Source organism: Hyalella azteca, unplaced genomic scaffold (assembly GCF_000764305.2).
Source record: "Hyalella azteca isolate HAZT.00-mixed unplaced genomic scaffold, Hazt_2.0.2 contig14441, whole genome shotgun sequence".
NCBI lineage: Eukaryota > Metazoa > Arthropoda > Malacostraca > Amphipoda > Hyalellidae > Hyalella > Hyalella azteca.
Window position 1 is genome coordinate 220052 of NW_025944327.1, and position 26971 is coordinate 247022.

Genomic DNA, 26971 nt, shown 5'->3' on the forward strand with positions numbered 1-26971 from the left:
CAAAAAAAAAATATCCGAGAATGAACCCTGGGTAGGGAAGAGATTTTGGTACGAAGATAAAAAAAAATTAAGAAGACGCACACCAAGGCTGGAGGGAAAAAGTTTTTAGGTACACAGAAAGAAATTATAAAGATGGGCGTATGATTCATGAGAAAGTTCTGGGGCCGTACTATCAAAAATCGTATCAGAAGCACACGTAGCGGCTCAAGTGCACGTAGCGGCTGATTTCTCGTCTGTGATTGGTGGTTATAGCATTAAAAGAGGTTGCCAAAGGTACAAAGTCTTAATAAGTTAATAAGTTGCCAAAGAAACTTTTACATATTTTTGATAGTACGGCCCCTGGAGTAGATATTGCAAGACGAGGACTTACGTCGTCGCACAGAAACCTTTTAATGACAGATGGGTTCACCGAGACCTGTGTTTCTGCTCTGTACAACAATGGTGATTAGTACGAAAAGAACCATTACAATTTACTCAGTACCTAATGAAACAAACAGGAAGACGATCAGGGCAATAATAGACAAAATGTCAAATAATGTACAAAATACATAAAAATAAATATAAAATTTGTTGAAGTTCTCAATGATAGCCGGGATTAATCAAGGTAGAACCCAAACACAAAACAAACAGGTTAGAATTTTGGACAATCCAGAGGAAGCAGAGATTACAGAGTTAAACTGCGAGACTACCGGTACTGTAATCAGTTAAACTGTAATGCCGAGATTTTAACTCTGATGTTAAACTGCCGAGCGAAACACAAGACCTGCGAGAGTTTAATGAGGACATAAAAGTGAATAAAAATAGCAGGTGACTTCTCAGTAATTTTCTTCCGAATATTTCAATTTAAGCAAGAATATGCATAGTTTTGAGGCTAGGTTAGGTCTCGTCAATTCTGAGGCTGGGAGGGATTTGTTGTCAATGATTGCTGAGGGTAATATTCTTTACAATTACCTGGATGATTGCACGCGTATATCAGACAATGATTGCTGAGATTAAGTACTAACAACTCGACGATAATGAAAGCAATAGAGCGCAGTGTCATATTGGAAATAAGAGGGCGAAAATTCAATCGTAAATAGTGAGTGGAGATGAATAGTTATGGAACACTTAACGTTAAATAATTACAATAATACGAACAACAATACAAATGTATACCAAAGTCAAAATGAAATAAACAAAATATATTACAATCAATACAAGACTGAAGCACCAAAAAACCAGCAGGGTGAACCTTACCAAAAAAATTGAACCAAATGGCAATAGCGCTAAAGGAATTGTCGTGAGTCTAAAAAAATGCAACTTTTTAGACATAACCAGCAAGGTGAAGTTACCAATAAAAATTGAACCATATGGCAAAAGCGCTAAAGAAATTGTCGTGAGTCTAAAAAATGCAACTTTTTAGACACGAGCGAGGAGAATAATCACTGAATAGAGCGAGACGAGTCGACGTCCTACTAACGTACTGGCGGAGAGCAAGTTTTGATGTAGCATTCAACTGCGAAAACCAAGCACCTATGTCGACCATCACGTAGCGCAAATCAGGCGCTTCGAACTGACCATAATATTTAGTAAAATAGTTCATTTCATTAGACATTTGTTTAGCCAACACAGATTTATAAATCCTTTTTTTGCCAGTCTTTTTTTTCCTGGTAAAAATACTGTTTTTTTTGCGTTATAAAAATGTTTTTAATATTATTCATGATAGTAGAGGAAAGAATTTTTGCCACTGAGTCAAACTAATCAAGAGTGCAAGATCTTCATTGAATCCAATAAATGAATAGTGAACAAAAAGGCTTATAAGATTATCACATCCAAGTAACATTAAGCATTTTGCAACGTTTGCAATAATCACCGCATACGACCAAACGTTTAGCACTACCACCTTTTCGTAGGCAAATACTGAAAAAAATTACCAAAATGCACTTCAAAGTGTAGCAGCAGCGATTGTAAATGCATAGATGAATTCAAAGGATGAATATGAAATCTATTTTACACAAATATATCACCATGTTTAACAGAGAACTCGTTCAAACGACCATAATATTGAGTACCACAAGTAAAACATGCGACAACAGACAAACTATTACTAATCCAATTGACCGTCACCTAACTAGCATTACGGTAGCTGCATGGTTCATGCATTTACTATTACGGTAGCTTCGCATACACTAACATAGCGCCGTACATTAACTAACTAATACTAAAGTAATGAAGCAATTAATAGGCACCAGCACAGCAGCAAGCTGCAACGTACAAGACACAATTCTCCCCAAAAATGAAAATAATTGACGTGAACTTCGTAATTATAAGATAATGAAATGTAAACTATTGACGTGAACTTCGTAATTATAAGATAATGAAATGTAAATTATTGACGTGAACTTCGTAATTATAAGACAATGAAATGTAAATTATTGACGTGAACTTCGTAATTATAAGACAATGAAATGTAAATTATTGACGTGAACTTCGTAGTTATAAGATAATGAAATGTAAATTATTGACGTGAACTTCGTAGTTATAAGATAATGAAATGTAAATTATTGACGTGATCTTCGTAATTATAAGATAATGAAATGCAAGAATATAAGTTTGATTCGAAGTTAATGTGGCGGCGCTCGAACTGTAAATGAATTAATGCAGATGAGATGAATTGGAGAGTTGATTGAGTTGAGGGAACTTATAACGGCATTAAACATGGGGTAATTTCGGGGAATTGGAGGGAGTTAAGAGGAATTAAGGGGGAATTGGGAGGAAAAGGGGGAATTAGGGGGGAATCAGTGCGGGGAAATCGATCTCGAATATCTGCAGCGAAAATTGCCACAGCAAATCAGAAAAAAATCGACATGGAATTGCCAAAAAAGAAGAAAAGCAAACTTAAATACAAGTTGTGAACTTGGAGCAATAAAATCAAACAACTGAATACAATAATAGAAAACTTCAAAACTAATTGGAAAATTTTGTTATAAAAAGCAGAAGAGCGAAAAGAGCCAAACAAAAATCAGCAAACAATGTAATTTATTTTATACCCTGGAAACTGCAAACACAATCGATTCCTCAAATAAGTAAAAGCGAACCAGTAAACAAACAAAACACAGAAAACGTAAAACAAAAAGCTATCAACACGAAATTAAGTTAACAGATTTAATGACAAACTTGCTACTGGAGATCAGGCAAACTAATAATTGTGTTGCAGCAAGAAACAATTACACTGGAGATCAAAAAGCAATAAGTCTGTTTTATCCTCCAAGGTAAGGAACAATAAGATTGTTTTATCCTCCAAGGTAGGAACAATAAGATTGTTTTATCCTTCAGATAGGGAACAATAAGATTGTTTTATCCTCCAAGGTAAGGAACAATAAGATTGTTTTATCCTTCAAGGTAGGAACAATAAGTCTGTTTTATCCTTCAAGGTAGGAACAATAAGATTGTTTTATCCTTCAAGGTAGGAACAATAAGATTGTTTTATCCTTCAAGGTAGAACAATAAGATTGTTTTATCCTTCAAGGTAGGAACAATAAGTCTGTTTTATCCTTCAAGGTAGGAACAATAAGTCTGTTTTATCCTTCAAGGTAGGAACAATAAGATTGTTTTATCCCTCAAGGAAGGAATAATAAGATTGCCTATCCTTCAGGGTATGAACAATAAGATTGTTTTTATCCTTCAGGTAAAGAACACAATAAAAAAAAGCGACCAAATGCCAGGAGCGCCAACCGAGGCTGTAAACACGTTGAATGCGACACGACCCAGCGGTGGCTTGCAGGGTATTTTTTTCGGACAAATTCCGCTATTTGTTTTTTTTATTGCGTTTGCCGACAAAATTCATGATATCGGTGCTACCTTATCAAATTTTGACAAAATAGAAATAAAAAGGAAATTAAATTTTTGCACCGAAACCTAGTAATTTATAGTAATATATATTGAATTATAGGCATTTTGTCCGCGCGGACTTGGCCGTTTTTAAACCATCTGGTAGCCCTGTTGAGTCGAACCTCATTCAACGTGTTAACCCTCTACCGCCTGACACGAGTAACCAAAAATTATACGTTCTAGTGAGCGCAAAATGACTTGCACTGATGGTTGCCGTCACGTACGACAACTTTAAAATGTTCTCTGTTGCGTACAAACGTCCTCAGGTTGCTATACTCAATAGTTTACGTATAATTTAAGTTGAAAGTTACTTTAAAATGTTCTCTGTTGCGTACAAACGTCCTCAGGTTGCTATACTCAATATTTTACGTATAATTTAAGTTGAAAGTTATGTTCCCGGAGAGTGACATACGGCGGTAGAGGGTTAAGAAAGTACGAGGAGTGCAAAGGAGGCCTAAACCTTGACCCAGGAGAGAGAGAGAGAGGGTAGAGGATGATGAGGGGAATAGAGGGATGAATACATGGAAAAAGGTTGAATCTAACTCAACGGTGAAATATCAGGATTCAGGAGAGTCTAAGTCAACAGCAGAGTACTAGGAGAACCTACAGTGTTGGAAAAAACGGTGAAAAACGGTCTCACCGGCGTTCTTGTGACCGGCAGCCACGTGAAAATAAACCGTTTATCCGTTTTTTCAGATGTAAACGGGTTTCTAGTGTTAAATATAAATAAAAACGGCCATACAGCGTTTATTTTCACGTGTCGGCCGGCCACTAGAACGCCGGTGAGACCGTTCAACGGTGATTTTTTTTACATTGTAATTGAATACTGGAATAAGCAGAGGAGTCAAATTCAATAGTAGGATAGCAGGAGAATGTAATTCAACAGTGGAATAACACTGGGATTCAACCTAACTTGAACAGTGAGTTATTATGTTCTGGGACTTTTTAGTCATAGTAACTGATTCCGGATAATTCGAAGAAGACGTCACTAATGAAACTACTTTCTTAGTAGTTCTATTAGTAGTTTAGTAGTAGTAATTTTTTTTACTTTTATTGAACTAATTGTCAATTCATTTATCATCAAAATATGAAGGAAAAAATGGATTAACACTAAATATCGTATTTAGTAAACTCAGAGAAAAATTACCTATAGCGTTGGAAAAAGTTTTTCGTTCTCAGATTTTAGAACCGAGAATAACAATTGAAGCGAACAAGAATTAGGCTTACACTACGTTAATCCTGAAATGAAATACGAGCAGAAACTTTAAAGATTGCAAGGCAAATTTTCAGTAAGAAAATGATAGAAACCTTTTCTCTTTCGAGTTTCTGCTCAGAATCAATCAATAGGTGCTTGATTTCATGACAGGTTTTGAAACAATATTTACATTATAATCTCGTCATAAATTTATGTAGTTTAGCTGCTATCTTACGCAGAAACAAATAATGATATTAGAATCATTCATTAAATATCATAGTGCAAGATAATGAATGATATGATTATTGACGTGAGGCTTCAACGTTGAAAAAATATAACTCAATACTCACTGCAGTGAGTGACAGAGAGCGCATTTTCTCGTCGACGAAAACGTGAAGTCACGGACGGACAGACAGACAGACGGACGGATGGACAGACGGACATGGCGAGCACAATAGTGCATTTTTTTCATAAATGAGAAAATGCGCTAAAAAGTCTTTTATAAAGTGGGTCGTAAAGCATAAGTGAGTCTTGTAGTTGCGAGCAAAGAGAATATATAGCAAGAGACGTAAAGTCAAATGAATAAGAGGGTGATATACCAAGCTGCAGGCACCTGATAGCCAAGCATCAGCTGCAGGCACCTGATAGCCAAGCATCAGCTGCAGGCACCTGATAGCCAAGCATCAGCTCAAGGCACCTGATAGCCAAGCATCAGCTGCAGGCACCTGATAGTACCTGATAGTGTTGGAGGTGTAGCGGGTGAGGGTAGCAGGGGTGTCACCCCCCTCCTCCGGGGGTTCAGGCTCCCCCACCCCCTTAAAGCGCAACCGCGCACCTTTTCTGTACAGCAAGAAACAAGCGCATCCCGCTCAGCAACGTGCGCACTCACAAAACAATAAATAAAAATTCCCATTTCGAAACTGAAAAACTTGCCCATTTTAAACAAAAAAAAAAACTTGCCCATTTTAAACCAAAAAAAAAAACGTGCCCATTTTAAAACAAAAAACTTGCCCATTCTAAGACAAAAAAACTTTAATTCGAGGTTCATTCTGAAACAAAAAAATTTTTACTCGAAGAAGCAAACGAAAAATGAAATTCTCTCAAACTGAAATTCACGTCAAAAATGAAATTTACGACAAAATTAAAATCTCTCAAAATTAAATTCATGTCAAGAATGAAATTTACCACATATTAAATTATTTGAAAATTAAATTCATGTCAAAATTAAATGCTCTTCAAGAACGAAAGTAAAAGTGACGAAACCAGAAAACCGATTCAGAACCTAGCCACAGCAACGTGCGCAGTCACAAAAGAAAAATGAAATTCTCTCAAAATGAAATTCACGACAAAATTAAATTCTATGAAAATGAAATTCATGTGAAAATTAAATTCTCTTCGAGAACGAAAGCAACAAAAGTGACGAAACCAGAAAACCGATTCATAACCCAGCCACAATTCATCTTAGAAGCATCGCTCTACTTGAATGTAATAAAATAGATTTAAATGATAATAAATATAGCACCCTATAAGTGCCTGAACTCGTGTCAGTCGAGGATTTTAACCATGACAATTATTACCTAAACTCATGCTTTCTACCGAACAAAATTAACTGTAAAGACTTTAAAAGGGCGAATAGAATTTGTTGGCGTTGGGACTACAAAAAGTTTTGAATATCAAGATAACTATTAGACGATACCTCTACGGCAATTATTAATTTTGATGGAATAATAAGGAATACAAAGAGGAATAATTATTATTCCAGAATTAATCGTTATATGGAATAATTTTCTAAAAAATCGAAAAAACTGAAAATGGCGAAACTCAAGAAATATGTATTTTCCAATTTCCAGGAACCTGATCGAAATCTTTTTTTAGTGGAAATTATTTCTCAAGACGAGTTTACTAACTAAAAAAAATGAAAAAATAATAAAAAAAAACAATACCGCAGTTCAGAAAAGAGCAACTAAAATTGTAATGGCCAGGTAACGGTTGGTAACGCGATGGTAATTATAAGAGTGGTATCGCGATTAATTAATAATATTAATAATACGTGGTGACGTTCAGGACAATAATTAACTTATGTGCACAAGGGAGGGGAAGTGCAGCGGATATATACAAAGGGTTTATAAAGACTTACTGTAAGAAATTTATATTGGGTCATAAGGGGTTAAGAAGGGTTGCTGTGATGAAGAGGGGGTTCATAAGAAAGGGGCTCGATGTAAAAAAATGAGTGTGCAAACTTTCACAAATTTCAGAACCGTAAATTTATCCTAAACATCAGAACTGGTCCACTTTAAATTGGGAAAAAATTTCACATTTACTCTTTTTTTTAAATCTGCGCAATGGGAAATATAGTTTCGCATACGAGTATGACGAACCATAACAACGCGAGCGCCAAATTCCAGTAACTTGAAAACGCCAGAACGACTGCATGAACAACGGACAATATAACGAAAAACTCGGAAGCGAAAACCTCAACAAGGCAAGAAAATGTAAAAAAAACAACCGTAAAATCCCCAGAAAACAACAAATCAAGATAATATGGCCAGCGCGCTTAAGTAGGAACAGTTAAGCGATGTCCCGTGGCAATGAACAATTCGAAATAATAATCAAGATAAAAGTAAATAAAAGCATAATATTTGAAAAATCATAAGGGCCCAAAACACTGAAAATAGTAGTAATATAGATAGAGAACGTAAAACTTGTATAATAAAGCAAGTTTAAAATTAGAGCAAAAATGAAATAATTCAGCCAGTTGAGAAGACGGACAGATGGCTCTCAGACTCGAACACTTTCTTACATGTATACCTTCATACATGTATGATTTCATGTATCATACACGTACCGTATAGGCACTTTGGTACATGTATACTTTCATACATGTATGCTTTCATGTATCATACACGTATACTTTCACACTAGTATATTTCCACACTCGCATGCTCTCATACTTGTATACTTTCACACTTGTATATTTTCACACTAGTATATTTCCACACTCGCGTGCTTTCATACTTGTATACTTTCACACTTGTATACTTTCACACTAGTATATTTCCACACTCGCGTGCTTTCATACTTGTATACTTTCACACTTGTATACTTTCACACTTGTATATTTTCACACTAGTATATTTCCACACTCGCGTGCTTTCATACTTGTATACTTTCACACTTGTATACTTTCATACTCGCATACTTTCATACTTGTTACTTTCATACTTGTATATCTTCATACTTTTATAGTTTAATACTTGTTTACCTTCATACTTGTATAGTTTTGTACTTGTATAGTTTCGTACGTGTATAGTTTCGTACTTGTATAGTTTCGTACTTGCATACTTTCATACTGGTATACTTTTTTACATGTATACTTTCATAACATAATCATAAACGATAGAAAATGCAGGAAAAAAATGTTAAAACTGCAAAATAAGAAGAAAAGAGAGACGGAAAAATTAAAGAAATTATTGATGAGCTGTATAGAAAAAAATTATACAAAATTAAATTTACTAAAATAACAATGTAAAGTATCGAGATAAAATAAATTATTAGTAGAAAAAACATCTTAAACAAAAATAACTCAAAATTCTAGAAGGCTTAAGCAATGACCCGAATTGTTTGGTTATGAAATGAATGACCTTCATAAAGATAAATTTCATGGAGGGTGATAGGTATAAATATCTTGGAGGGTTATCGACATGGCGATGGTAATAAATAATAATTTATTATATTTATTAATTATCAAGTCATAATTGAATAACTTCTCTGGCATATGTTAACTTTTTATAAATGATTCGAAAAAGTAAACGTGTAAAATAGTGAAATAGATGGAAGCAGTATACAAAATTTTAGGAGGTGAAACTCCATTAATTGATATTTAATAATATTTGTATGAAATTATCGAATGTATAATGATCGCATATGGCAGCAGGTTACACAATAAACGGCTGGCCAACATTGCCAACATCGAATTACGATCAAGAACTTAAAATAGTAAATTTTCAATTAAATCAAAAAATGTTAAAAGTTATGCTGAAGATCAATTTATTGTGAATTTAAAAATGGAAACTACTGAAAAAAATATTGAAAATAAAAGATATGAAAACATAAATAAATGATATGATATACGAACATAAATATATGATTAAGATATGAAAACATAAGTATATGATGAGATATAAGAACATAAATAAATGATGTGATATAAAAAATAAAATATATGATTAAGATATGAAAACATAAATATATGATAAGATCTGAAAACATAACTCAGAAGCATATAACCATATTGTGGCGTTATTCGTAATAGTGAGGATTGATTTACATAGTGGAAATTCATTTTAATAGCAAGAATTGATTTAAATAGTGGAATTGATATTAATAGTAAAAACTGATTTAAATAGTGCAAATTCATATTAATAGTGAGTATTGATTTACCTGACGACGTCGGTGCGATCTTCCTGTATGGCGACGGTGGTGACGTGATGGTGAGAGGAGCGTACGTGGTGCAGGGAAGACTTGAGTGTGGTGGATGAGGGTGGTGATGTGGGTACCACACTGTCGCTGTGTGGTGATGACTCAGACCCACGACCACTGCCACCTGCACCACAACACAAACAATTACCACCTGCACCACAACACAAACAATTACCACCTGCACCACAACACAAACAATTACCACCTGCACCACAACACCACAGTCACACCAAATTTCGCCCGTTATGTCATATTTATTATCACTAAGAAAGATTCATAGGTCATATTGTTCAAATTGCGAAACATTTTAGCACAGATACGCCCTTTTTGCCGAGTAATAGTGGGTCTGGTTGAAGCTCCAAAAGGGGCAAGAAGTTAATCGATATTTGGATAAAGTCCCATCCATTAAATTAAAAGTCCCATCTGATCATAAATTAAAAAAGATGGAATTGATTAAAGTCCCATCTGTGAATAAAATTAAAAAAGATGGAATTGATTAAAGTCCCATCTGAGTATAGAATTCACATAAGCCGAAATCTACTAATTTACACAAATCAAAAAAAACGAAAATGTGCACGCCAGTTGACCAATTAAAATGTGTTGAATTAATTATATAATTAACTGAGATGAATCAATATAATTGACCTCGCTCTGAGTATCGAGATAAACAATTCTATAGACTGGAGATAAGAAGGCCTCTATGAGAGATTCATTGATCAAATGAGATTAAAATCATGAAAAGATTTCATGTAGAAATTTAAATGATGAAAAAGTTCACAAAATCATAGTGTGGTTGAATAAGTGAAATGTGTCCAACCAAAGCAATGTTAGAAACAAATATTATTCATGACAATACAATAAAAAAATTCAATGAGGTGGAATTTGCAGGGAAAATACGAAAATATTATGACAGTAAAAGGAAAGGTTAAATGTAGATTTGGAAAAGAAATGAGGAAAGTAACTTGAAATAAAATAATTACAGGTATAATTTTACGATTAAAATAAGCCAGGAACAGGTTAGCGATTACAATTGAAGCGAAAAGGCAGAAATTAAGAGGCGAAATACAAGCAGTCAAAATTAAGCTGAACAATAATGAATACAAGGACAAAACTAGGTAAGATTTCTAGCAGGATAATAAGGCCGCTCTTAACTTGAGAGCATAAAATACGTCAGCTAAAAATGCAATATTACGTACATAATAATTTTAGATAAGAATTTTTTACAATTTTCGCTATACGCACAAATTTACAGTTTTAGTGGTCACTTAAGAGTTTGTTCCGCCTCCCGGCATAAATGTAGGCACATAATTGAGAAGTGGTGTTTGATTCACCATAATACTATCGAATTATCTTTATATGTCGCCGAGATGGATATAAATCGAGGAATATAAATATCACGAAGCGTATAAATAATAATTAAATTGAATATTAAGAAAAACCATCATAAAAAAAAAGAATTAGTATAAGGTGATTAGGATTTGTAGTTGTCGGCCAGCAAATAAAAATTATTATACTTAATCATAGATTTTCGGCAAAGAAAATAACTTAAAGGATAATTACAAATGATTTTAAAAAACCAGCGAATAACTTTCGAGCCAACCAGACATCCGGGAAAGCTGAGAAAAAAAATATAACTCAGTACTCACTGCAGTGAGTGACAGAGAGCGCATTTTCTCGTCGACGAAAACTTGAAGTCACGGACGGACAGACGGACAGACAGACGGACATGGCGAGCACAATAGTGTATTTTTTTCCATAAATGAGAAAATGCGCTAAAAAAATCTGCACGAACGGCCGGCTAGCTTTTATCACAATTACAAAGCCCTTGCATATCAAAACTTTACCTAACATTGTCATTTACTAGAGAAAATGCTTGGGCATGAAAAATTCCAACACAAATTATTCATTTGGTTTGTAAATGCAAGGGATTATGAATTATTAAATAGACGCAGAACTGAGTATTGTATCACTGCAATCAAGCATCGCACAACAGGAAGTGATAAGCGCTACAAAATAAAAAAAAATTCCTTATATAACTACCATGAAAAAATAATAATTAACAGAAACAGAAATAATTAACAAAATTAACCTTAAATTAATGCGTTGAATAAAAGGCAAGAAAAGTGGCTTAACTGTCAACGAGTATGTACGCAAATGCAATAAATATTAAATGAAAATGTGTTATCTCCACCATTTTTATGTACCGTATTAAAAATTATTAAATGCTATTTATCTCTGCTATTAAATTCATTATCTCCTGTATTTTTTGGAGTGATGTAAAAACAGTAATTGCAAATATGTATACCCTGAATATGAGTTATATAGAAAAGCAGTGAATTTTACAGTTTTCAAAACATTTAATTTTATTTTCGATTAGAATAAACTTAATACAGGAACAAAAATATAGCAAAAATGAACCATCTCCATCACTACTTTGGCCACAGACATCTGAATGTTAGAAAAAAAATTGATAACATGCTAATAAATAAATAGAAGCCAATTGGCAATAATTTATTGAAATACGATCAATTTACTTATTATTTAAACAAACGATACACGATAAATAAACGTAAACGATACAAAAACTTTTGATTGGGCGAGTAAAGCAGGTCTATACATAAAAAAATAACTAAAACTGGCCGTCTATTTTTCTTCGTATACAAAATTTTTCTACAAAAAACTATTACCAGAGGAACATATATTAGGAACATCAAACTCTCAAGTTAACAGGGAAACAAGCGATTGAGTTCACTTCACTTGATAATAACTCAAGATATGAACAATATGAACGCCTCAGCACTCCATACAACGCAAGGAAAAAATAAAACTGAGCTTTTAAGAGAGGAACATAAGGAAAAAATATACATTACCAGCCAACTGTATTGTTATAATCATGTATTGGTGATAACAATAACACTACGGCTGACTGTTTCAAATAAGATTATGGCTCTGTAACAATGTAATAATAACATAATGGCAGGCTGTAATAATGTAATAAAAACACTACGGCTGACTGTAATAATGTAATAAAAACACTACGGCTGACTGTAATAGTGGTAATATTATTAGCATTACGTGTACTAGTGAGTACGAGTAGCGAACTACACGCTGGTGCAGTGGGTGAAAGGCAACAAAGGTTCAGGTTGGGCAACCAACATAAATACTTTATTGAATGAAAATTCGGCTCGCTATCGCACTAAATAATAATAATACTATATTTTAAACTAAATCGAATCCATAATAAGACATACAAATCAAGAATAACTATAAAAAATATCACATATTGCGGGGTGAAGTTAATTAAAAATATCACACTCTCAAACAGAACAATAATATTCTAGTCGTCCATATAGAAAAATGGAAATAACTCCAAAACGATAATGGACGCCGCCTCAATGAATACAAATCAACAATAACTAATAAAAAAATCTGAAGTTAATCGGGGTGAAGTTAATAAAATATATCACACTCTTCGAACAAAAATATTCTAGTCGTACATATAGATAAATGTAAATAACACCAAAACTTTAATGAACGCCGCCTCAAAGAGGAGAAAAAACAACAAATACGGGACTTAGGCTGCCTTTTGAGAAGAAAAAAACAGCATATACGGGACCTGGGAACGGGGACCGAATACTAACGAAAAGAAAAAACAACAAATACGGGACTTAGGCCGCCTTTTGAGAAGAAAAAAAAAACAACAAATACGGAACCTAGGAACGGGACTGAATACTAATGAAAAGAAAAAAAAAACAAATACGGGACCGAGGACCGAATACCTCTGACGAAAGGCGGGGCAAAGGCCACAGAGGCACCGGACCGTGTGGGGCCCGCTGTGCGTGGGGACCGCGGGGGCACAGGAGGGGGCGGGCGGGCAGACGAGCCCCGGAGGGGACGGTCCTGCAACACCCGCGGTAAATTCACCGCCCCACCCGTGGGGTCCTTGGCCCCCACGGGGACGTCGGGGGGAGACGTGGTGGTGGTGGTGGTGGTGAGGCCACCAGGGTCCGTGGTGGTGACGTTGGTGCATGGCTCGGTGGTGGTGGTGGTGATGGTTGTTATCACTTCTTCGTGATGCATAGAAAGATACAGAAATTTGCGCATTGCTGTTCAAGTCTTTTTATTTGATTCATTTTATATTTAATTAGCATTAAAATAGAAAGATACAGAAATTTGCTCATCTTTTTACTTGATGCATTTTATAGTAAATTAGCATTAAACAAAAGTGATGAGTATTACGTGAGTTTAAATTCATTAAATTAAATTCAGATTCCACATACTAAATGGTCAACAATCTTAAAATCTCGACTGTATCAAGTGAATATCACTAAAAATACACACAAAAATGGTGAAAATACAAAACAAGTGACGCTTAAGTCACTATTTTAAAAGGTTCGCAGCAGGTTATACAATTCATTCACTATACTAGACCGAGTGAAAGGATTAATCGTTTTCACTATTATGAAAGGTTCTATGTAGGCCGTATATTTCGTATTAAACGAGACTGTGTGAAGTGACTTGTCAGTCACTATGAACGGCGCCTTTGAACACAGTAAAATGGCTTTCACAACATTCACCAAGAAAATATCGGTAAAAATACTTAACAACGATTAACTAATATTAAAATTAATAACCCCAAAGTAACATTGTGCAAAAAAACTAATTAGAATTAATTTTCATAGCACAAATTCGAAAATAATCCATATCAAGTTCTCAGGAAATTTCTATTCATTATCAATGTTGATGAATTTTGTCCGAATTGAGTTAAGGAGCGACGCGTTGAGCATATAAGGTTTGAAATATATGTTTGAAAAATAAATATAAATAAATGTTCTAATGTGAAATAAGAAACAGCTTCAAACGTATTAGGAGGCCGAATCAATATTTCAGTCAGTTGAATTGTAATCATAATTTAGAATATGTACAAATCCATCAAGGATATATTTCAATATCGAGATTAATCAACACAGGGCTGAGCAAACTGAATTAATTAGGTAATTAATTTAACATTAGTTCATTCATAGCCATGAATGACAGTGTTTGAATGTCACGAATGATACCACTCAACATAAACTAAATAATCACTATATATTATAAAACCAAAAAAATTTTTACTTAAAAAATTCTTAGGGTTCAATTTCTATTACGAGGAAATTAATAGGTTATTATTGTGTTAGAATAATAGAAATCCTGACAAAAAAGCTTGAAACTAATTTAAAAATAATAATAATAAGTTATCGCCATCTTCATTGTAGCCTCCCGACAACAAAAATAGTTAAAATGAATAATAAATTACGGTATCGGGAAACGTAAAGGAACGCAAGTTTTCAACAACATCTGATGTTTTGTCAGATTCTGAAGACTGTAATGACTGTAAACACTTTGACGACTGTAAACACTTTAACCGGATCAGACGAAGCTCCGTAATACAAGAGATGCAAGACGGATCAGTGCAAGGCTTTGAACAAAATAATAAGAGCCACGAAATCAAATAATGCATCGTAGAAATGTTAACGTTTTACTTAAACTGAACATAATTCAGAAATTTTATTATAAACTTGAAAAAATAAAATGAGCCGTCCTGGTTTACAAAAAAATGTAAACCTGCTGTACGATGCACCAAAGTCAGCAAAAAATACACACAACTCACAGAAAACGAACAAATTGTTAACAAAAAACATTATCTCGTCTTCATTCAAACTTGCATTAAAGAAAAACCCACTCCTTGACTATTGCAATAAACTCAGGATGTGAACTTCAAACGCATGTTCTGTAATACAAGAATTGCCAGCACCAATTAAATGGTAGGAATATCATTACTCTATAGTTTAATCATCAAGATGGTAGAAATAACATTACTCTATAGTTTTAATCATCAATTTAAAGAACGCTCACAGTAAGAGAGACTGACTAATTTAAATAATTTACCTACTTCAATTCAATTAATTAGAAAAAAAAACAGTGAAGTAGAACTTTAACAGAATTTGCATATTGTTCAGTAGCGATATGGTTAAAGTAATTAAAATATTATTGGTTGTATGAGAAATATCATCAGAGTTGTGGTTAGAAAGGCTAAATCCTTGGTCAATAGAAGAACATGTCAAAAAATATTTAATACGCATTAATTTGGGCAAAAACGCGAATAACTAATTTTTGACCAAATCATAATCGAGACAAGAAGCTTTTCATGATCTTATGAAGCAAATTGTGATTTTATGGATGATAAGGACCAGTATTGCTAATAATAAATGATCAATATGGAAATCATAAAAAACATTACACGTCCAACCTGTAATAAACAAGAAAAACGTATATCTGATGCTGTAAAAAAAAATTCTCAAAAGACGTAAAAAAATAATTGCAACGATTTTAGCACGACGACTACAGAAACAACGAAAGCAAGACCACCACAAAAAAAAATCTTTGATGAAACTTAAAGCATTTAGGTACGTTAAGATGGAACCGTGACTTGAGAGACGCCATATTTAAAAGAAATCAAAGCAGGATTCAGCCGTAAATAATATTTTTGACCTCAAAATCACTGATGATTAGTTGAATTAGATTAGTCAAGATCACTAAATTCGGGCCCATTAATTTTGTCACAAGCAAAAATTAATGAAGACAAACCTCCGTTTAAAAAACAACCAGCAGTAATGGTGATGTGGAATTAAACTTATAAAAGTAATAACACTATGCAATAATAAAATTAGGTAATTAAATTAATAAAAACGATCGCTCCGCACGTAGGTAACGAATAAACCGTTATAACAATAACGATGGATAATTCAATAACATATATTTTAACCAGAACAAAATGGAAACATTAAAGTAAATCATAAGTGAAAATTGATAAGCTCCAAAGTAAGCCTGGGACAACAACAATTGCCCTCACATTGGCACGACAGAGAAAAATTAGCAGCTGGATTAATGTTCATTTAAATCAAATGCAACAATATTTAACATTAGTAGCTGGAGCAGCACTGCAAGCAAAAAATAATAGCGCAGGATAGTAACGTGAAGTAATAACATTACGCAAGGAAAATGGTTTGACGCCTGGACGCATGGTTAATGGTTGAATGGCGCAGAGTTAAAGGCTGATCACAAAGCGCAGAGTTAATGGCTGATCACAAAGCGCAGAGTTAATGGCTGATCACAAAGCGCAGAAAAAGCGCAGAGTTAATGGCTGATCATAAAGCGCAGAGTTAATGGCTGAGCACAAAGCGCAGAGTTAATGGCTGATCACAAAGCGCCGAGTTAATGGCTGATCACAAAGCGCAGAGTTAATGGCTGATTATAAAGCGCCGAGTTAATGGCTGATTATAAAGCGCAGAGTTAAAGGTTAATAATAAAATGCAGATATCAAATAAGACCAGGCGGGGACAGCGAGCGGAGAATCCTACCTCGATCAGACTCAGGCTTGTGGATGTTAGACTCAGAGTCTGGCAACGCTTCTGCTGTGGAGCTGAGCTCAGCCTCCGCTGTAGAAGCAGTGGCAGTAGTGACAACATCAGCAGCAGTAGTAGCAGTAGAATTACTGCGTGCAGTGACAGTAGCAGTAGCAGCAGTGCCAGGGTCTAAGAGATGAGAAGAAGAGTGCGGTCTCTGGAAGCGCAGCGATGTACCACGGCGACGGGAAGGCGAGTGTCGCAGCGCTGTGTATATAACAACATTACGTGTGTTATATACACAATACAATTAAAAATGTGTTATATTCACAATACAATTAATGTAAAAGATACAATGTCTGTATCTTTTACCCCCGGCATTACCAACAACCGATTCAAACGTGACCAAGAATCGATGTGTTCGTAACTCTTGTCGTCACCAACACCATTGGTGTCTATCACAGTAACATTATTGCTCGAACATTGTTTGGATTTATGGACCTAGATTTTAGTAAAAATAAATAAGAATGACAAATGATGGACAATAATATCAAGAAGGAGCCGATGGAGAAGTGCACGTGAGTCAAGAAAATCATTTCGATCGCCGCTCGTTTTTGTAAAAATTTGCAGTCGCGCTATCGGATCGGCGGAAATATTAATATTGATAAAAATATATTAATTAATATATATTAATATTAATTTTGGTGTACAAAATTTGTGGGCGGCACTTGTTTGGATTGGTTAGCGTCCGAGTTGAAATATAACGCTGTTATATCATGCACCTATATATGCTCATTCAAGTTTTTCACTTCAGTCAATTACTGTAATATTTTATTGTTATTCAATTCATCATATCTCGTTAGCCCACAGACCATGATTGCTCTGCTGTAAGTGACCATTAATTTTTCACATGAGCAATGCTAAATATTTATTAACTTAGAAAATTTAAGGAGCAACAAGAACGAAATACCTATCCCAAGAAACTTGTGCAGAGATTGTGAAATAAAACGTAGCCCTATATGATATCCTTCATCTATAGTGAGGAAAAACTCATAAAATACAATATAAACGACATAGCGACAACTAATACTTCAAAATCAACTAAGAGCAAAAATGAACAATGGTCGGAAAAATTTCTCACACCATTTCGAAATTATCACTTTTTTAGAAGCAAGCATTGTGTTCCATATGACTTACATGCCACACGTTGAACAACATCAAACCTTACGATTGTTATGTTTATTGTTAAAGCACGCAAATGCTGACCAGTTAATAGAATAAAACAAGAATAGCCAATAAATGAGATAATGTCAGTGGGATTTCTTGAGAGCTAATTAAATTACTTATTACAAATTATATTAAGTTTCATAACGAAATTTTCAATATTAACATTTCATTGAACAATTTAAGAGGCAGCCCTGAAACCTGTTTTTAAATTATTTATAAGAATAATATCATTGTATTGAAGGTCATCTAAGTGATATTAGAAGGAAGTAACGAGCATAAAACAATTTTTTTTATTTCTAAAACAACAGAAAATTGTAAAATTCTCATGCGTGCTTAAGAGAAATTTAAAGGTTGCAGCAGAGGCGTGCTTGAGTCAAATAACATTTTCAATATATTAAGTACGGTATGATATATTTTCTACTATTTTATTGAAGTCACGAAAGTTGTTTCGGAATGCAAGAGTATTCGTATTCGCAAGTATATGCAATGAACGAACCCTGATCCAAAAGAACAGTAAATTTTAATAAATAATTTTCTTAGTGTCAGAGAAAAGAGCAAAGAAAAATAAACGGCTCATATTGACCAAATATCGACGCACATTTTCACAAACAGCACGAGCACAGAGCGGACTGATGCGCCTTTAGCTGTGTTAAGCTGAGTAAGGATGGCTCACACAATGGAAGTGCACCGTTATCTGGACAAAGTCTCACTCATTTTTTAGTGAGACTCACTCAGTGAGTCTCACAAAAGTGAGACTCACTGAAAAGAGAAAAAAAAGTGAGTCTTTTTTTCTCACTCAGTGAAGATTTACACCCCATTTTTTGCAATGCTCGTAATTTTTCTATGTATACTTTAATGCAGTTTAGTAATCAATTTAAACAAGATCACATTATACATTCCTAATTTGTAAGTGAAATTTATAGAGCTTTTCAAGTATACTAAAAGCTGTCAGTGGCAGCTGATGGCACATATATATTACATGTCAATAAATATTGTATTGAGAAGAATGCATTCAAATAATCTAATAAAACTAAGAACACAGGTAGCAAGGCATATAGGTATGTGTATCTAATAAGCGACAATAAAATTAGGAACATCAGCGGGAGAAAAATGCGTGCAGGGTGCAAAAAAAATGCTGGTCTACAGCGGATAGAGTATAATTGATTTGTTCGATGAATTTTATGCAAATTATGTCAAGTTTCAATCGAATTATAGAATATAGTTTCATGCGAATTGGTAAAATATCGTAGATGAATATTGCATGGAAATAACTGATTCTTCATTGAACCATTAATTTTGTAAAAGAACGCATGTTATCGAGAAAAAAAAAATTAAATAACTTCTGAGCAGACACGGTACAAATACAAATATATTTAATTACAAGGTGTGATGTACGCAGTAGAACTCGTCGTATAAAACGTTATGTGAGGAGCTAAATACAAAGCAAAGCAAAATATACAAAAAATCCACAAACATTTCCTAGTTTTTCAGGTGTGAATTTCAAACGTACATCAATGCCAAGAGATCCTAACATATCTTCTATGGTTTGGTCAACATCACAACATGACTTGCTGATTTTACGCAAATCGAAAATATTACCATTAATAATCGGAAATAATAATAATACTCGGAAATATTAGTATTAATATTTTGAAATATATAATATTAATATTCGGAAATATATAATATTAATATTCGGAAATATTAGTATTAAGAGTGGACGCTGCAGCATTGTCGTCTACGAGTATTCTATACAAGATTAGACGACTTACAAACTCAACTTATTCATGAGAATCATCGTTATCGACATGTTATTGATTACAAGAACAGAGAATGAGACTCAATGCAGACTGGTGTGTTGGTGCAGTAGTGAACATCAGATGGGAAACAAGTTTGTTGAGACACAAAACGCTGATATGAACGCACAAACATAACATGTACTTCAATTTTAAAATTTTTCACTTTGAATGAAAATTTATGAAGTCGGAAAAAATTATAAATTAGACTATAAAAGTTGTAAATTAACATATATAACGTTACATGATATGCAATTACACCGCGTTCTGGCACATGATTTAGATTTTAGAATAAAAAAAAATGTGATTAAAACTTCATCTTTTGCTGGATGGAAATTCACGGCCTCAAGTATTGCAACCAGCAAAATGAATGTAAAATATTTCAGAAAAGTCGCTCACTCATCAGAGCATCAAAAAAGTAATGAACTTTGCAAAGTAATATTTACATTGATAATGTAAAAGTCAACGGGGATAAATTAAAAAATTTTAAGCAAGCTTCATGTAAAAGAGATTATAAAATAGACGGCGAACACGCACGACATATACTTTGAGTAGTTAGTGCCTGGTTTAACATAATACAGTCTATAAAGCAGTATAATGAAGAATGGTGGAGCATGTCAGACAGAAAACACGACATGCGTAGTGATGGAATATTTAGCCGGAAAATACATCGTCTGGGGGAAGCATGCGTGAGCAGCTTCGTGGGGAAGTCGTGGGGAAAGTAAGGTGTCCCGAGACGATCATGGGACCAAGTCCTGATGGTACAAATTCGGGCCCAAGAATGAGCCATGTGAGCCCATGAGCGCACCACGTTGAGAGGGAGCTAATTCGGGCCTAAATGAGGAAAATTTTTGGCCCAAAATAGGGCAAAGTCGGGGAAAAGATGAGACAAATTCGGGCCCAAGAGGGAAAAAATTCCGGCGCAAAATAAGGCAAAGTCGGGGAAAAGACGAGACGAATTCGGACCCAAGAGGGAAAATTCGGGCCAAAAATGGGGCGAAGTCGTGGATAAGATGAGACATATTCGCGCCTAAGAGGGAAAAAATTTGGGCCCAAAATATGGCCAATTAAGTCGGGGATAAGATGAGACGAATTCGGGCCCAAGAGGGAAAAATTCCGGCCCAAAATAGGGCAAAGTTGGGGATAAGACGAGACAAATTCGGGCCCAAGAAGGAAAAAATTCGGGCCCAAGAAGGGAAAATGCCGGCCCAAAATAGGGCAAGAGCAATGGCGGGGACAAGATGGGTCAAATTTGTGCCCCAGAGGGAACAACGTCGGGCTCAAGAAGTGGCAACGTGGGCCCAAGATGGGCCCTACGTCAAAAGCAAGATAAAGCCATGAAGAATAAAATAAAATTACGTATCATCGTACAGAATAATGTGATATCAGTAAGGTCATGCAGGTCGTGTAGGGTCCTGTATGTCTGTCTATGTAGGGACATTTATAATTAAGCATGATCAAGTATAATCATGTAGGGTTAAAGTAGACTCATGCAAGGTGATGCAGCATGATGCAGGTTATGCAGGGTCAACGTACCTATGTAGCTGGAGACGAGCGTGCGGAATTTTCGATGTTGGCCCGTTACCTCGGGCAGGTCCACTACAGCAGCGGCAGTAACAACAACAACGGCCAAACATCAATCATCATCCACCATTATCATCCACCAATATACTGGTGCACTATCATCCCCAGCTCTACGCCTACAGGGAGAACATGCCTACAAGGTAGCAGGCCTACGCCATCTGTGTGATCCAGCTGAGTACACTCACATCAATGAGTGAGTCAGGATTACGCACTGTAGTGTTTTTAACGTTGAATATAGGAGCTGGACTCACGTAAGTGCTAAATCCTGACCCACATATCCCTCTGAGTATGCGTAATAGCATAAAATGAGCAATATCAGCCAAGAACCACTATAAAGAGAACACTTTCGATAATCGTTTTAGGGTTTCGATTTTCAAAATTCTCGATTAACCGAGAACAAGAAAATTGATAGAAATTCAAGAAAGAATACTTTGGATGTGGAAATATATACCGCTGAAACGATGTAATGTTGATACAAGACTACAGGGATGTACAGGGAATTCCTAGTCAAGGAAAATTCAACAGGTAAAGACTATTAACCCTCTTCGCAATAATAGTAAAACTGATGATAGTCAAAGAAAATTCAACAGATAATACCATTAACCTTTAACAAATAATACTGATGAAGTCAACACGCTGGTCACCGTCACTGTGAAGACATCGCATCATAAGACATCTCCAAAACGCTATGATGAACAAACGATTTATCACGGTAAGAAAATAACTTTCAGAGAATTAAGTGCGGCGGTTGAGGCGAGTCGATCACGGAAAATGTCACAGGGAATGCAACGTGAACAATTATACATATTCTGCGACCGACGAATCAGAAAAGTATGGACATCCGAAGGACAGAAAAAGTCTACAACCCTCGAAAATTCAAACCCAAAGTTCAACATGAGACTGAAAACCAACAGAGAATAATGCACAAATGAATTAAATCCATTCTCAGCCTTTTTTAAAATTGGAATGCAAGTGTCTTGGAAAATCAAAATATTTTTGTGGAAAAAATTGTACATGAGGAAATATATAATAATATTTCCAATATTGATTATTAAAATAACTGTAAATATTCTAAGAACCTAATAAACAGAGGAACACTTTTATTTAATTCAGAATAAGTCGAAGGTGTAAACATAGACAGGTGTAAAACATACAGGTGTAAACATAGATATTCGAGTGACGACGATATAAGCTAATAAAAACAAGTTTAAAACAACACGAATCAATGAAGAAATAATAAATACGATTCAAGTGTAGTCCATTGCAAGGAATAACTCAAGACGCAATAGCAAGTATTAAATGAAGGAATGTATGAATTTGAACGAGATCCACGCGCCATTTTCTGATTTTTCCTCCGTGGGCAGGGATCCCAAACGAACTTGACGAAACTTTTGCGTCTGTAATTTAAAACTTTGCATTTATGTGTGGCCATAATATTGGCTTAATTCCTAGCTGAGGTCCAAGTTTAGAGCAACAAAAGTTTCAAGATTGCATTTGAAGTCCTTAGAAATGAAAGACAATAATGATCGCATCCAAAGAGAACTTTGAGATATAATACTAGTACTAATGATACCGGATAAGTGGTTGATCATTCTGACATTACTAGACTGAAGACTAGATAGTTCTAAATATTTGACTAAAAAACTAATTGAAAGCTTTGATTGCCATATTACGCTTGTTTCGTAATGTGTTAACAAAAATTTCATTCATTTATAAGCTGACTGTGTACTATAAGGAAAATTCAAGCAAGGGGCCCACTCTATATATCTACCTACTTCTACTTTGCCTCTACCAAATCAATACATCAAACCAACAAGAAAGGATTGGGCAATAAATAAAACAGCGAGTTAACTAAAATCATAAAGAAAATTCGATTAACTTCACATTTGCAAACAAAATAGCAACTAAAAGTGTGAACGAAATTAGGATACGATGAAAACATAGCTTCTCTTCGCGAAACTTACTTGCCGGCGAGTGGCCACCGGTTCTTGGGGACAAGTCTTTCTTGTGCGCAACGAACCAAACAAAATCAGGATAAACAATGTGATAAAGTAATGAAATATGCATAAAGTGGAAACTGAATACTAGAACTTAGAGGGAAGTTGGTGTGAAAAAATCACGAATCTAGGCAAAGAAATGGGGAAAACGGAAAGAGAACAATTAAGGTATTGTAAAAGAGAGAAAGAGTGGCAAGAACACGAGTATTAGAGAACAGTGAAGACGAAAAGGAGTGGCAAGAACACGAGTATTAGAGAACAGTGAAGGCGTTGTCGTGAAGAATAGAAAGGCAAAAACAGGAGTATTAGACAACAGAAAAAATGCATATTCGAAAACAGGAAAACTTATGTAATAAGAAATAAATATAACACCCAGGGTAAATATGTAAAGGTTCAACACATTATTTAGTAAAAATGAACAATGATAGCGATGCAAGATAGTGACACGTCAAGGGGGAATATGGAAGTGCTGGTATGGCTGAGCTGCAGTACTTTATAACAGTCAATTAATCATTCAAATAATATCAAACAAAAGCACGTATACAAACTCAAATTAAATTTAAATGTTGAATAAAATCTGTTATGAACTAATCATGATGTCAGGGGAAGGATTCAAGTAAACGCTCAAGTAGGTTACGTCAATCCACTCATAATTCTGTAGTATTGAAATTATCTCAAAATAAAATCAACGATAAATTAGTAATAATAGACATAATAATAATAAACTTACCGTGCCTAAAATCAAACAAGGTGCCACAAAAAAAAATCAGCGTGATAAATATAAGCCTAGCTACAATAACCGGCATTAACCAAGAAATGAATAACGTCAGTAACAACCCCGAAAAAATACGTCAGAGATAACCCCTTAAAAATACGTTACTGATAACTAAGAAATACCCGCCATTGATAACCAGAAAAATATGCCGCGTTTAGCAAAGTTTCATGCGCCACTGATAACCAAGATAAAATGCCATAGATAACTAAGAAAAAAACATGAGAAATTAAATTGAACACAATTCAACTGAACGATCACAAAAACGACCTTGGCTGTGCATTTAATCGGAAAATTCGATAAAAGAGAATATGGCCATATGACAACTTCGTCAAACGAAATTCTTTTCTGTTGCATTTTCAAATGCGTAAAGTAAAAAATGAAAACGGCTCCAGAGAAAAAAATACCAATTCTATTCTAAGAAATGAACATTATTTGTTATTTCCAATTACACAAATGACCAGGCAAGAAACCGCTGTCAAAGATCTTAATGCGATCAATTGCGATAACGACAATTTTCAATTGCGATCACAACACAACGATCATTGCACAAATATTAGAGAAGCTGGACAATGCAACCTCAGCATTATCCTCTCACGCCTATCATTAAGATCCTCTTATTATCCTCCTACCTCAAAGCGGTTACTCTCAACTGAATGGAGATTTCCTCCAAAAAATGTAGTCTCGGAAAATCTTAATCATATTCAAGAGCATCAAGAGAACTAAAAAAGACTAACATAGCAGCTTCAACAAGTCATGGAACTAGAGCTATAACAAGAGCAAATTCAGAAACAACAGCAATAAGAGCCATAACAACAATCGCTGTACATAATAGACGTTAGGTCAAACGATATCGAGAACAACCAAACGCATACCAATAATTCCGATAACCCTGCAGCAACATAACAATCTTGTTCAATATTGAAGACCGCACTCCTTTCAAAGTTAACTTATTTTTCAAGTCTCGCCGATAATAACATATAATCTACATGAGTGAGCCTGGCTTCCTGAGTACAATAGAAGATGAGACATGCTAAGGACATCATTAGGGAAACTTGAAAGCACATTTGCCGGATTAAAGGCACTATAGCATATAATTAAAGGCATATAAAAGGGTAGTGAGGGCACCGAATGAGGGTAGTGAGGACACCGCAAGAGGGTAGTGAGGGCACTGCAAGAGGGTAGTGAGGGCACTGCAAGAGGGTAGTGAGGGCACCGCAAGAGGGTAGTGAGGGCACCGCAAGAGGGTAGTGAGGGCACCGCAAGAGGGTAGTGAGGGCACCGCAAGAGGGCAAAGGGGGCAGCATTAGAGGATACATAAGAGCAGACACTCACGCGACGGTATCCTCTTGAAGACGCGCTCAGCCATGAATTTCTGGAAGCGCTGCGCGTAGAAGTTCGGCCGGTGCACCGAGATCGTGTCCTGGGGACATGGGGGGCTTAGACCAGTGGCAATACTTTCAAAACTCGCTAAGTGAACGTAAATACTTACGTCCTATTTTCTCGTCTACGATTGGTGGATTTTGCTTGAAAGGCCGTCATTGATTGGCTGATGAACTTACGATCACTTAACTTTTTTTGAAAGTATAGGCCCTGGACACTTAGACCATGGGGAAGAAGGGGGCTCATACACCACGACACGGGGGGAGGGATTCATATTCAGTATTCATAACAATGATTAATGTTCAATATTTTTACTCAATATACATCGGCAACTTTGTTCAATATCTGACGACTTTGTTCATCATCAGACCTCCGTACTTGGATTGTTTTGCGGTCTCACATTTGAGCTCCGCACTAGTGCTCTAATTTCAGGTTTAGTAATATAAGTATAAAATATTTTTATTTGACTTAAATAAAAAAAAAAAGTATCAATCATATTTAACCTTTCACTGCTTCTACAGTGTCACCATACTCTTGATGTTGTGCACTGCACCACTCACCCCATCCGTCACCATACTCTTGATGGTGTGCACCACTCACCCCGTCCGTCACCGTACTCATGATGGTGTGCACCACTCACCCCGTCCGTCACCATACTCTTGATGGTGTGCACCACTCACCCCGTCCGTCACCATACTCTTGATGGTGTGCACCACTCACCCCGTCCGTCACCATACTCTTGATGGTGTGCTCTAGTTTCTTCTTAAGTCTGTAGCTCTGCAGGATGTCGATGATGCCGAGGAAGAGCAGCAGGCGCTCGCCTCGCACGTTCCTCGCAGGAATGCCCCCAGGCCTGCCATACATCAACATTAATCACAATACTTATTATAAATATTACCTACTATTAATCACAATACTATTATATTATATTATTATTACTATCATTATTCACAATAGTAATATACCATCAGCATCTAATAGACGAAGAAATGATCACAATACTAATATACCATCAGCATCTAATGGACGAAGAAATGATCACAATACTAATATACCATCAGCACTTATGTTTGCATAGGTAATCGACGAAGAAATAATCCTAAAAATTGTCATCATTTATGACGAATAAATCATCAACATAAACATAATTAGTGGTAATTAATTGCTCAGAGTTGCGACTGAGACACCAAGGGGAGCTCACCCCCCATCAAGGCTACGCTAGTTAATGTTCAAGAACTAGCGACACTAACGCACCCTAGCACGTCAACTTGGCTAGCAACGTC

General features: G+C 35.4%; 1 protein-coding gene across 1 annotated transcript in view; it reads right to left on the reverse strand.

Moving 5' to 3' along the window:
- The window catches only part of LOC108664655 (phosphatidylinositol 4-phosphate 5-kinase type-1 gamma), a 99940-nt gene that overhangs the window by 15805 nt on the left and 57164 nt on the right, over positions 1-26971 (reverse strand). Inside the window, exons 10-15 of the mRNA XM_047884056.1 lie at positions 26409-26541; positions 25641-25728; positions 21489-21551; positions 16945-17196; positions 9506-9668; positions 5801-5905 (exon numbers count right to left, since the gene is read on the reverse strand). Of these exons, the coding sequence (XP_047740012.1) occupies positions 5801-5905; positions 9506-9668; positions 16945-17196; positions 21489-21551; positions 25641-25728; positions 26409-26541 (804 nt within the window). The remainder of the gene's footprint in view (positions 1-5800; positions 5906-9505; positions 9669-16944; positions 17197-21488; positions 21552-25640; positions 25729-26408; positions 26542-26971) is intronic.